Source organism: Lipotes vexillifer, unplaced genomic scaffold (assembly GCF_000442215.2).
Source record: "Lipotes vexillifer unplaced genomic scaffold, Lipotes_vexillifer_v1.1 scaffold152, whole genome shotgun sequence".
In the NCBI taxonomy this organism is placed as follows: domain Eukaryota; kingdom Metazoa; phylum Chordata; class Mammalia; order Artiodactyla; family Lipotidae; genus Lipotes; species Lipotes vexillifer.
In genome coordinates, this window is record NW_006795886.1 from 1 (window position 1) to 13,721 (window position 13,721).

The 13,721-nt window shown below is 47.0% G+C and overlaps 1 protein-coding gene across 1 annotated transcript; it reads left to right on the forward strand.

Annotated features, from left to right (window-relative positions):
• Positions 1–56: 56 nt before the first annotated feature.
• Positions 57–10,817, forward strand: LOC103090540 (nuclear RNA export factor 2-like; the record flags this gene model as incomplete). The annotated part of the gene is given in 18 exon segments (XM_082931427.1): positions 57–167; positions 375–455; positions 592–661; positions 807–895; positions 1,015–1,122; positions 1,309–1,418; positions 3,215–3,251; positions 3,629–3,691; positions 3,775–3,830; positions 3,974–4,081; positions 4,189–4,234; positions 4,272–4,284; positions 4,393–4,508; positions 4,604–4,646; positions 5,281–5,353; positions 5,880–6,062; positions 10,577–10,637; positions 10,773–10,817. Coding segments are annotated over 18 exon segments (1,413 nt in total), but the record flags the coding sequence as incomplete, so codon positions are not given.
• Between the last annotated feature and the right edge of the window lie 2,904 nt (positions 10,818–13,721).

A 13,721-nucleotide genomic window follows, 5' to 3' on the forward strand; every position in this document is an offset into this window, starting at 1 on the left:
GTTCAGCAGTGAGTGCTGGCTTCTGAAACTATTGCTGTTGCATTCAATTCCTGTAGTTCCACTTTGTGAAAAATGAGGCTCGATTCTTTGTCCAGGAAGCTAGCACTGCCTCTGCATTGATGGATGTCAGCTACAAGATTCGTGACGAGGAGAGCCGAAGGGTGTGTGTCGAGCGCGTTACGTGTACCTCATCCTGAGGAAGGAGTAGAGGCCAGGGGCTGGTTGTCTTCTTTGGAACTATTCGTGACGAGCCGAAGGGTGTGTGTCGAGCGCGTTACGTGTACCTCATCCTGAGGAAGGAGTAGAGGCCAGGGGCTGGTTGTCTTCTTTTCTTTGAGAGTTCCTGGTGCTTACCCCACCTCTTCTTGCTGTAGATACCTGTCTTTGTCAGCCCCTCCGCTGTTCCCTACTCTGTGCGGTATAAGTTGAAGCCAGAAGAAATGGAGCAGCTAAAGGTAATGCAGATGCAAGGCATGTTGTGTGCCAACGCTCAGACCCACCTCTCCTTCCTCCAGACCCCCGTCCCCCTCGCCCCCGATTTCCCTGCCACCACCACAGCCTCAGAGCGGCTCTCTCCATCTCACTCTGCAGCTGACCTTGATCAAACGATTTGATGTCTCCAAGCTAGCTCTTGACCTGCAGAGGCTCTACGTTGACCCAGGTACGGCTGACAGCAGTATTCTAGGGCGTGCGAGGGCAGAGGGGTCTTCCTGGAGGGAGGCTTAGGGATGGTAACGTGGGGAGGGGCTGGTGCTGGCCGCACACCCCACTCAGCCATCTGATTCCCTCCCCTCTCCTTCCTGAAGACTTGGTGGGCTATGATATTGATATAATTCTGAATCGAAGAAGCTGCATGGCTGCCACCCTGCAGGTCATCGAAAAGAATTTCCCTGAGGTGAGGCTGTAGGCCCAGTGCTGGTATTAGGGTAGGGGGTGGAAGAGATGGGGAGGAGGGCAGATTTGTCTCCAAGGTCCTAGATAGTAACCTTCACTCTGCCTCTTCTTGCCCCAAAGCTGTTGTCCTTGAACTTGAGCAGCAACAAACTGTACCAGCTGGATGGCCTGTCTGACATTATACAGATGGCCCCCACGGTCAAGATCCTGAACCTCTCCAAAAATGAGGTGAGAAGAGGGAGCCAGGTCAAAGTTGGGTTGAGAGTAGTGGGGGGGCATGTTAGTGGCCATCAGAGTGATGACAGGAGGCAGGTGAAGGTACCTGTGTGGGAGGGAGATGTCTGGGGGTGCAGGGATCTGGATGTCCCTTTTTCCCTGGGATTCCTTTTCCCACTTCCACCCCATATTTCTCAGCTGACGTCTGTGTGGGAGTTGAGCAAGATGCAAGGGCTGAAGCTTGAAGAGCTGTGGCTGCAAGGGAACCCATTGTGTGACACCTTCCCAGACCAGTCCACCTATGTAAGGTCAGTGTGAACACCCTGTCACCCTTCTTGGTGACCTTCACCCATGGGAGCCTAGACTATCTGTGACAGTGCCCCTTTGCCAAAGGTGGCAGCCCTGGTCTTCTGGGAGGATCACAGGCCCCACCTTCTGCTGTCTCTGTGCCTATCACCAGTGAGGAGTTTCCTTCCCCTGACCTGCTCACCTCTGCAGGCCCCCTGGGGTCTGTTTTCAGCTCTCTGCACCCAGCTATATTCCAGCAAGGCCTCCCAAGAGTGTGGCCCAGGAAGCAGGGCTTCTCCTCACCAGGACCAGGAGCGACCAGCCTTGATCCAGATGCTGGCGCCCTGGACTGGGAAGGGTCCTCCTGTCCAGGGCTTCTTGCTGAGAGAAGCCTTCCTTCTTCGTGCTGAGATGGGGTTTGCCTCCCCCGTTCTGAGGGGGGCGCTCTTCCCCTTCCTCCAAAGGGATTCCCCCTCCTCTCCCAGGTTGACATGGGGGCTATCCTGCGCCATGCTGAGGGCTGAGGCCGTGGGTGGCTGCTGTCATGACATCCATTCTGCTGGCCCAGTGCCAGGAGCTGGACCCTCCTTGGGAAAAAGCAGGGCTCCCTGAGTCAAGGGGCCAGACGTGGGCCCCCGCCAGTGATCACAGGGCTTCCTGAGGCAGGAGTGGAAGGCAGAGGGCAGAGGTGGTAGAGGAGACAGAAGGACAGGCCTCTCAGTAGCACTTCCCATCCCTCCCTGCACACGTCAGATTATCCCGCCTTGTCCTTCACAGGAGCCCTGGGCAGCCTGAGACAGGTATGATTCCTCTGATAAAGAAGCAACTCAGACAGGTGCAGGGGTCCTCGGGAGAGAAGACGGTGATCATCAGAGGGGTCCACGGATCCTCAGCTCCATACTGAGCTGGGACATGACCCTTTCCTCCTTCTGAGGAAGATCTGCCCACATGGCTGCTCGGTTTCCCATGACCAAGTCTGGCTGAGCTCACACAGGTGACAGAGTTTCAGCCAGAATCCAGTGGGCCCCCAGCCCAACATGTGCATATTTTCCATTCCTACCTGGTGTGTCTGGGCGGTTCTGGGGCAGGTGAAGAGCCACAACACGTGTGCCGTTTCCCCTTTCTTCTCTCTTCTTCCCTGACCCCGACCACGGGAGAGCTTCTTTCCCTTCCCTTTGTTTTCTCTCTCTCCCCTGTCTCTGTGCCCCTATGTCTCTCTCATCTCTCCCTTCCTACCTTCACTCCCTTTCTGTCTTCATCCCCTCCATCTCCCTCCCTGAGCCCCACCTCACTCACCTCGCTGGCCCAGCATCCTGGGCCATCCCTGGGGGGTGTCGGGGTCTTGCCAGAGTGCTGGGCCCCCAGTGAGGTAGCAGAGCCCCGGGCTCCCACGCCATCCCCTGTTCTCCCCACCGCCTTCCATGGGGCCCTGGAGGAAGGAAGGGAGGAGAAGGAAGCCCTACAGCATGGGTTTGAAATGCTGGTCCCTGTGGCACTGGAGAAGGGAGTCCGAGTAGTCTGGGTGCGAGCTACCCAGGTGAAGCAGAGGAAGGGAGGGAGGGAAGGAATATTACAGTGAAGGTACTGAGAGAGATGAGGAGACAGTGCCTTTCAGACAGTAAGATGACAGATGCTCAGTGCTCAACAGGCAAGTGGACTGAAAACCCTTAAAATCAGGAGCAGAGGTGGGCAAAGGGTGCTGCTGGATTGGCCAGAACACACTGATCTCTGTTGATGGTATTACTGTTTTAACTCAAAGGAAGCATTGCAACCTTGAACTATCAACCACCTCTTCTCAATTTTTGGTTTCGGACAGGGCCATCAGAGGATGTTTCCCGAAGTTGTTACGCCTGGTAAGTGCCTACGTAAATCATTGTCTCTTACGAATGTCGGTGGCCTCTGCACCTGACCTCAAGCCCCTTGGGTCTTGCCTAGATCACATATTAGCATCAGAACCTTAACCATTTTGGGGGGACATGGACTCCTGATGGATATACTTGCCGGGAAAATACCCATAAATACACACACGCACACACACACAAGTTGAATTTAACACTAGAGACTTCCAGGACCTCATGATGAAGACATCCACTGTAAGCTTTCCCATGGAATTTCCAGGGCCCTTTCACACCTGACCTCTGACCCTCACCCTCCTGGGCCCATCCTTTTCCCGGATCATCCAGGGCCACTCCCCTGGTCTCCACTCCTGACTTCCTCTTCCCTTCTCCAGGATGGCCAGGAGTTACCGTCACCAGTTACCGTTGACACTCCCTACATAGTAAAGCCCTGCAAGGTGAGGAAAAGGATCAAACAACATTTGGGGTGTTGCAGGGAGGCTTTATCTACTGCATAGTCTCAAGTGCCATTTGATTCCAGGGAGGCTACTTTGGATCTGATGAGCTGAAGAGCCTAGTCCTGCAATTCCTGCAGCAGTAAGTACCTCTGGGAAGCTGAGCAAGGGGGGCAGGTCTAGGACAGCTGAGGCCACCGAAGCACAGGTCTGCTCAGGGGAGTTTTCTAGTCCATTTGAGGTCCGGACCACAGAGATAAGACTGTCTTCATTGCTCCTCCTTAGGTACTACTTGATCCATGACTGTGGAGACAGACAGGTTCTCGCGGGTGCTTATCACGAGGAGGCCTGCTTCTCCCTGACGATTCCCTTCCACCCCGAGGACCCAGCCCCGTGAGTATCACAGCACAGGCTGTGCTCCTGGGCCGTGCGGCTCCCCAGCAGACACAGGCCAGCTCCTGCAAACACCCACCACCCACTGTTGGCTCTTTGTCTCCTAGAAGCAGCTTGTGCGAGTATTTCAAGGACAGCAGGAATTATGAACTTGTGCGCGTATTTCAAGGACCGCAGGAATATGAAGAAGCTCAAGGACCCCTGTGAGCGTGTGATGGGAAGGCTGGGTGGGAAAGGGCGGTGAAGGGGTCAATCACAGGGCCCAGGGCCTGGCAGCCCCTGACCTTCGCTCGCTTCCCCTCCCCTCACAGACCTGCGGGTCCAGCTGCTGAAGCACACAAAACGTGTCATTGTGCACACCCTCTGTGTGTTGCCCAAGTCTCAGCATGACTTCAGCTCCTTCGTGGTGGACACGTGGTTCCAGACGGTGAGCGCCTGCTTCCTCCCTCGGGCGGGCCCATGAAGCCGCAGGCGGGTGGGAGGTGGAGGTGGTGACTGGGCGCCTGGGCACTTCCCTTTCAGGAAACGATGCTCTGCTTCTCTGTCAGAGGGCTGTTCAAAGAAGGTGAGTGTTTGTAGACCCCCCTCCCCAGATGCCCCACTGCTCCCTCCCCGTGGCCAGGCTCATTCCCATAACCACCCATCTTCTCTGACCCCTTCCGTCCCCTTCCCTTCCCTTCCTTGCCCTTCCCTTACCTGCCTTTCCCCTCCTTTCCCCTCCCCTCCCTTCCATCCCATCTATTCCCTCCCCTCCCACCCCTTCAGCTCTGTGTTCTCCAGCCCTCAGTCTTCCCACAGAACACCCAGGTCTGAGCTCTGTCCATGCCTGTCTGCCCTGCACACCCTGGGCGTTGGTGACACAGACTGTGGATTTTGGTGTCTCTCAACCCAGATATTTACTCTGAGAACTTCGGCCGTTTCTGAACTTCTCAGTTTCCGCATTTGCACAATGAGGTAGTAGTATCCACCTCTTGGGCGGCTATGAAAAATGCATCCCGTGAACTTGTGTAGTGGTTGTCAGGGGCCCTGTCACTGAGTGCAGACTGCTCCTATAGTTTCCCTCCCCATTTCTGACACCCTGGCCTCCATGAGCAACTGCCCTCTCAGCATGAGTGTCCAGTCACACCCTGACTGGGGACCGCTGTGTGAGCGTGTACAGCACATGCAGCTGTATGGGGTGCTATTGTTTGCTGCTGAAGTGGAAGGAAGTTCTCAGGGCTGTGTGCGTGCCTTCACCCAGACCTTCACCGCTACCCCTGCCAGCTATTCCATGTGAGAGCCCTGTTGTGGGCGGGAATGCCCATCCCAGCCTGGGCTCAGGGGCGTGGGAATGTGGTGGCAAAGACCATAGGTTTACTCAGTATTGTGGAAAGGCAGCAGGGAGATCCCAGGAGCAGTGTTGCCTAGTGGTTAGGAAGAACATGTGCTCTGGTTTCGGCCTATGCGTTCTCTCCTTACCCAACACTCACTCGCTCTGTGACCTTGGTCAAGTCGCCTGATCTCTCTGTGACTCAGTGTCTCCTTCCAAGAATGGGGATCAGACTGTCCACCCCTTGGGGTGTTGTAAAGTGTAAATGCGAAATTGCCCGTGGGTTGGCGATAAACCTGTAAATCGAGTGAAGGTGGAAGACAGTCTCTCCAAAGGTGGGCACTGTGGGGAGGGGCAGAGGTACCAGTCAATGAACCTGGGGCACAGACACAGGAGGGGTAATGGAAGGAATCTGGTTGCTGTGTGCCAGTGGGAGGTGTGTGGTGGTGTTCACCTGTCCAGTTATCTGAGTGACCATTTTTCCTCCAGTCTTTTCATCGTGAATGACAAGCTGTTTGTATGGGATGTCAGCCCTAAAAAGACCAAGAGCACATTCTCCATCCCAATACCCACACCCTCCACCAGCTCCATGCCCAGTTTCTACTGGGAGCAGCAGCAAATGGTACAAGCTTTCTCCACTCAGTCTGGGATGAACCTCCAGTGGTCTTAGAAGTGAGTATTGTGTGTGCATGAGGATAAGAGGGAGCTGGGAGAATGAGGGAATTAAAAAGGGAACACACAATTTGGAAAAATAAGTATTTGGATATTTTGCTTCCAGAAAAAAAGGAAGTTCATGAAAAACGTATCCTAATTTTATGATGATATATGTGAAGCATTTTAAAAATAGTATTATGCTCAGATGAGATGATTTTTTATATGGAAAATCCTAAGAAATTTGCTAAGATACTGTAAGAATACATTAACAAGTTCAGCAGAATCTCAGGATATAAGATCAATACACAAAAATCATTTGTATTTCTATGCACTTACAATGAAAAATCCTAAATTGAAATTAAGAAAACAATTAGATTTATCGTAGAATCAAAAAGAATAAATACTTAGAAAGAAATGTAACTAAAGAAGTGAGAAACTTATACTTTAAAATCTTCAAAACGTTTGAATAACTTAAAACCTCAAAAAAATGGAAGGACATTCTGTGTTTGTAGACTGGAAGACTTAATATTGTTAAGATGGTAATACTATTCAAAATGGTCTACAGAGTCTACACCATATCTATCAAAGTCACAGTTGGCTCCTTTCCAGAAATTGATAAGGTGATTCTACAATTCACATGGAAATGCAATAGACTCAGAATAGTCAAAGCAATATTGAAAGGGAATAAAGTTGAGGACTCACAAGTCCTGATCTTCACAATTTCAAAACTTACTACAAAGGTACTACTATAATCAAGACTGCATGACACTGACATTTGATAGGTCAATGCAATAGAACTGAGAGTCCAGAATGAAACCCTGACACTTGTAGCCAATTAATTTTCAATAGGTGCCAAAATAATTAATGGAGAAATAAATAGTCTTTTAAACAGGTGGTTCTGGGACACATGGGTATTAACATGCAAAAAAAAAAGAATTTTGACCTCTATCACACACCACACACATACTGTAAAAACTCTTACTGACTTATTTCACTTAGTATGATAACCTCTAGGTCCATCCATGTTGCTGCAGCTGGCATTATTTCATTATTTTTAATGGCTAAGTAATATTCCATTGTGTATATGTACCACATCTTCTTTATCCATTCCTCTATCAATGGACATTTAGGTTGCTTCCATGTCTTGGCTATTGTAAATAGTGCTACAATGAACATTGGGCTGCATGTATCTTTTCGAATTATGGTTTTCTCTGGATATATGCTCAGGAATGGGATTGCTGGATCATACAGTAACTCCATTTTTAGTTTTTTTAAGGAACCTCCATACTGTTCTCCATAGTGGCTGTATCAATTTACATTCCCACCAACAGTGTAGGAGGGTTCCCTTTTCTCCACACCCTCTCCAGCATTTATTGTTTGTAGATTTTTTGATGATGGCCATTCTGACCTGTGTGTGGTGACACCTCATTGTAGTTTTGATTTGCATTTCTCTAATAATTAGTTATGTTGAGCATCTTTTCATGTGCTTTTTGGCCATCTGTATGTCTTCTTTGGAAAAATGTCTATTTAGATCTTCTGCCCATTTTTTGATTGGGTAAGTGAAGTAAGACAGAGAAAGACAAATATCATATGATATCACTTATATGTGGAATATAATAAAAACAATACCAGTGAACTTATTTACAAATCAGAAACAGACTCACAGTTCTCAAAATGGAACCTTATGGTTACCAAAGGGGAAATGTGGGGGGGAAGTGATAAATTAGGAGATTGGGATTAACATATACACACTACTATATATAAAATAGATAACTAATAAGGACCTCCTGTATAGCACAAGGAATTCTACTCAATATTCTGTAATAACCTATATGGGAAAAGAATCTGAAAAAGAATGGAGTTATATATAACTGATTCACTTTGTTGTATACCTGAAACTAACACAACATTGTAAGTAAACTAAACTCCAATAAAATATAAAAAAACACTTAGATGAAAACAGAGGTGTATATCTTCATGACCTTGAATTAGGCAACGGTTTCTTGTATGTGACACCAAAAGCACAAGCAACCAAAGAAACAAGTAAATTGCTCTTCATCAAAAGTAAAAACTTCTGGGCTTCCCTAGTGGCGCAGTGGTTAAGAGTCCGCCTGCCGATGCAGGGGACACAGGTTCGTGCCCTGGTCCGGGAAGATCCCACATGCCGCAGAGCGGCTGGGCCCGTGAGCCATGGCTGCTGGGCCTGCGCATCCGGAGCCTGTGCTCCACAATGGGAGAGGCCACAACAGTGAGAGGCCCATGTACCGCAAAAAAAAAAAAAAAAAAGTAAAAACTTCTGTACATCAAAGGACACTATCAAGAAAGTGAAAATACAGCCCACAAAATGAGAGAAAATATTTGCAAATCTCATATCTGATAAGATCTACTATCTAGAATATTGAAGGATTTCATAACTCAACAATCAAAAGATAAATATCCAATTTAAAAATGGGAAAAGGATTTGAATAGATATTTCTCTAAAGATTGTATACAAGTGATCAACAAGCACATGAAAACGTGCTCAACATCATTAATCATTAGGAAAATACAAATCAAAACAACCACATATGCTAAGATGGCTTTAATCAATGAAACAAAAGATAAGCATAGGTGAGGATGTGGAGAAATTAGAACTCTCATATATTACAGGTATCAAGGTTCAGCGGAGCACTCACTTTGGGAAAAAATTTTGGCAGTTCCTCAAAATGTTAAACACGAATTTACCAAATGACTCAGTAATCCTACTCCCAAATATCTACCAGGAGAAATGAGAACATACGTTCACTCTAAAACTTGTTCAGGAACGTTCATAGCAGCATTATTGATAATAGCCGAAAAGTGGAAACAACCCAAATGTCCTTTAGCTGGTGCATGGATGAATAAATCTGGTACATCCATATAGTAGAATATTATTCACTCATAAAAATGTACAGTTCTGATATATGTCATAACATGATCAACCTTGAAAACATTATGCTAAGTGAAAAGCCAGTCACAAAAGTTGAATATAGTGTGAAATGTCCAGAATCGGCAAATCCACAGGGACCAAAAGCAGATTAGTGGTTGCCAGGTTCTGAGGGAAGGGGAGGAATAGGGAGTGTTCACTAATGGTTAAGGAGTTTCTTTTCAAGGTGATACAATTATTTTGGAATTAGATAGTTGTACAATCTTGTGGATATCCTAAAAAGCACTGACTTGTATTCTTTAAAATAGCGTGTACATTATATCTCAAAAAAAGATGGCTGGAAATTTGTACTTAAAAATTTTTCACTTAATGGCTATCATCAAAAAATCTACAGACAATAAATGCTGGAGAGGGTGCAGAGAAAAAGGAATCCTTTTGCACTCTTGGTGGGAATGTAAATTGATACAGTCACTATGGAGAACAGTATGGAGGTTCCTTTAAAAACTACAAATAGAACTACCATATGACCCAGCAATCCCACTACTGGGCATATACCCTGAGAAAACCATAATTCAAAACGAGTCATATACCACAATGTTCATTGCAGCTCTGTTTACAATAGCCAGGACATGGAAGCAACCTAAGTGTCCATCGACAGTTGAATGGATAAAGAAGATGTGGCACATATATACAATGGAATATTACTCAGCCATAAAAAGAAACAAAATTGAGTTATTCATAGTGAGGTGGTGGATGGATCTAGAGTCTGTCATACAGAGTGAAGTAAGTCAGAAAGAGAAAAACAAATACCATATGCTAACACATATATATGGAATCTAAAAAAAAAGGTCATGAAGAACCTAGGGGCAAGATGGAAATAAAGATGAAGACCTACTAGAGAATGGACTTGAGGACACAGGGAGGGGGAAGGGTAAGCTGGGACAAAGTGAGAGAGTGGCACGGACATATATACACTACCAAATGTAAAATCAATAGCTAGTGGGAAGCAGCCGCATAGCACAGGGAGATCAGCTCAGTGCTTTGTGGCCACCCAGAGGGGTGGGATAGGGAAGGTGGGAGGGAGGGAGATGCAAGAGGGAAGAGCTATGGGGATATATGTATAGGTATAACTGATTCACTTTGTTAGAAAGCAGAAACTAACACACCATTGTAAACAATTATATTCCAATAAAAATGTTTAAAAAAAAGACTAGTATGGAATCTAAAAGAAAAAAAAACATTCTGACGAACCTAAGGGTAGGACAGGAATAAAGATGCAGACATACAATGGACTTGAGGACACGGGGAGGGGGAAGGGAAAACAAAACAAAAAAGCAAAAAAATTTTTCACTTTGTTATTTTCTTGAACATCTTCCTTGATCAGTGTATATTAAGTTCCCTTGTTCTTTTGCACAGCTCTACTTTTGTGTTTTGAATTCTAGTGGTCATGAATGCTAGTGATAGATGGTTTGCTTTTCACTGGGTCTTTCTTCATCATTACACATAGTGTTCATACTGGTACATGTGTCTCAGCAAGAAAGTGGCATAGATTTAGCGGTGGTGTTGCATGGTCAGCATGACTCTACTGTGGTACTAATGGAGATCACCTGTTTTTCTCCCACTGCAGGTACCTTCAGGACAACAAATGGAACTACACCAGAGCTGGTCAGGTCTTCAGTATGCTCAAGGTGAGGTCTGGGAATCAAGTGGGTTAAAGATGAATGTTTCTGGGCCTTCAGGGAGGCCAAGAAGGTGGAGGCCAGTGGCCTAAGAATGGAACTTGGGGAGCTGGCTCTTCTGACATCGTGACTCCTTCTCTCCAGACCAAGGGCAAGATCCCAGAAGAGGCCTTCAAAGAAATCCCCTAAAAGGAGTGCTTGGATGCCGTCTTTGTCTTCATCCATATCATCAGTTTCTCTTTTCTCCAGCCTCAGGCCCTGCCCATGAACAGGGTTGGAAGCCTGGCTGACAAAGAAGCCAGAGTTACCTTGTAGGCCAGGTAACATAGCCAACTGAAGGGTCAGTTGTTCTGTATTTTCCACACTCACAATTGCTGTTTGTTTTCATAATAAAGAGTGATGTTGCATGTTGTATGTTGTGTGTTCTGCATTGCTGTTCCCTGCCCCAATCATGAGCCAGTGAGTCCAGGCTTGAAAGGCCTTGGTTGCCTTCCTGCCTGACCCCCATTGACCTTGCCAATCCCTAGCAGATATATCAGGCTTGACTCCATAGGTAGTTTGTCAATAAATTCTGATGAGAGGGGACATGATATGCTTCCAGGGATTCGTTTTTGGAGGCAGTGTGACTCAGTCAGATGCTCTACCTAGAGACTCTCAGAAACAGGCATATGACCCGGAACAACGGAGGCTTTGCAAGGGATGCTGACTGACTAGTGGAGGGCTTTGGAAGGAAGGAGGAAGATGAGGATGTACATGTTTTATTTCTTGTCCATAATCATTTCCAAAGACCATACAGTGAACAATTTCAAGATTTGCATACAGGTAAATGAGAAACAGGCCTTTTCACACCTCTCACCATGCTTCCATAGGGATTCTCATCCATCCTCTGTACTGCCCCCTCTCCCTTTCTGAAGGTGCACTGTGGGAGGGATCTCACTTCAGTACCTTAGAGTAGGGGAGAGTCAGCCTGTCTGCCCATGCATTTCTCATGTGCTTGAGGGGGTTGAGCCATTTCATTTCACTTCCAAACAAACAACAGTAACATGGAATCTCACATTATGGTCAGGTCTGTGTGACCTTTCTCATCAATGCAATTAGCAGTAGAGAATTGCAGGCAAGAGTTGAAAGGGACACTTGCACAACTTATTTTCTGTACTTATGTAATTTTTGCACTTTAGACAACAAGCAGGCATAATTTTTGAAATTATAATAGCAGTACCAAATTTCAAGTTACAATCGTATAATTGAAGACACAGGTGAGGTACCACCAGTTTACAAATTATGCCTCCATTTTTGGGTCTTGCATAAGTTATTTCCTACTACTTGCCACTTTTCAGTTCTTTATGTCATTTACATGAAGGATCCATATATTGGCTTGTGAATGTCTAAAAATATGAACTAAGGAGATGATTGCCATTACATAAGGAATAATTCCATGTTATTCCATGTAGTGCCTCAATGATCAGAGACAATCTTGGCATTCTCACCTAAAGAACTGAACAGAGATCACAGTGTATACTTCTCAGCTGCACTGTGAAGAATAGAGGTAGACTCAGATGTAAACCAACAATTGCATTGTCTGGCTCAATTCAGGCTCTCCAAGCTGTTTGAGTTCCCTCTTGGACAGGGAAAATGGAATTCATCACATGGCCCCTCTACTTAACTCTCTCTACATCATCAGGCTTCCACATCCTTCACCTCCTTCCCTAGCCAGCTCAGATGCTGCCTTGGTCTTCCATTCACTTGTTCTCCTGCCAATTCCTTGCTTTCAATTCCCTTGCTCTCATGATCCTAGGCAAATGCTAACCCTGAAGCCTGCCTCTCTCTCTGTCTCTGTCTCTCTTTTTAATCTCCAACTAACTTGTGTGCCTTCCCTCAGAATTGCTCTGGCTCCTGTGTGGTAATTTCCACTCCGAACACTTGATCCCAGAACTTTTGTCTGCACTGATGCCCTTACCCCTGGGATCCCTGTTTGTACCCCCCCACCCCCAGCCATACTACTGCTTATATTCCAAAATATGTATTCCATTTATCCTATTTACCTGATCATAAGGTTTTAATGGTATCATTCCCTGAATGATCACAGGATTTCCCTCCAGGCACTACTCCTTATGATCCTACCACCCTGTAACCCCTGTGCTGGAGAAAGCCAGTGTTTGGATGTGAACACTTCATTCCCTCAGTGGCCATATCGAAGGGAAGAAACCTCAGACCCATATCATGCAAGATTAGACATTGTACCTCACCCACACCAAAATAATATAAATAAGGAAGAATTGGTGTTCAGCTGTTCTTAGCACCCTAACATGCATCAAAGAAAGGTGGTGAAGTACTGGTAGGAGGGCGCACTTCCTAGGGGTTGAGGATGGCGAGTGTCTGTGGCAGGGCCTGAAATTCTGCAGCTGTAACAGGATCCCAGGTGTGATGGTTAATTTTATGTGTCAAATTGTCTAGACTGTGGTACTCAGATATTTGGTCAAACACTATTACGGATATTTCTGTGAAGGCATTTTGGGGATGAGATTAATATTTAAATCAGTAGACTCTGAGTAAAGTAAATGACTCTCGGGGGGGCGGTGGAAAGATGGCGGAGGAGTAAGACGCGGAGATCACCTTCCTCCCCACAAATACACCAGAAATACATCTACATGTGGAACAGCTCCTACAGAACACCTACTGAATGCTGGCAGAAGACCTCAGACCTCCCAAAAGGCAAGAATCTCCCCACGTATCTGGGTAGGGCAAAAGAAAAAATTAATTAAAAACAGAGACAATAGAATAGGGACGGCACCTGCACCAGTGGGAGGGAGCTGTGAAGGAGGAAAGGTCTCCACACACTAGGAAGCCCCTTCGCGGGCAGAGACTGCGGGAGGCGGAGCGGGGAGCTTCGGAGCCGCGGAGGACAGCACAGCAACAGGGGTGCGGAGGGCAAAGCGGAGAGATTCCCGCACAGAGGATCGGTGCCGACCGGCACTCACCAGCCCGAGAGGCTTGTGTGCTCACCCGCCGAGGCGGGAGGGGCTGTGAGCTGAGGCTCTGTTTCGGTTTCGGTCGGAGCTCAGGGAGAGGACTGGGGTTGGCGACTTGAACATA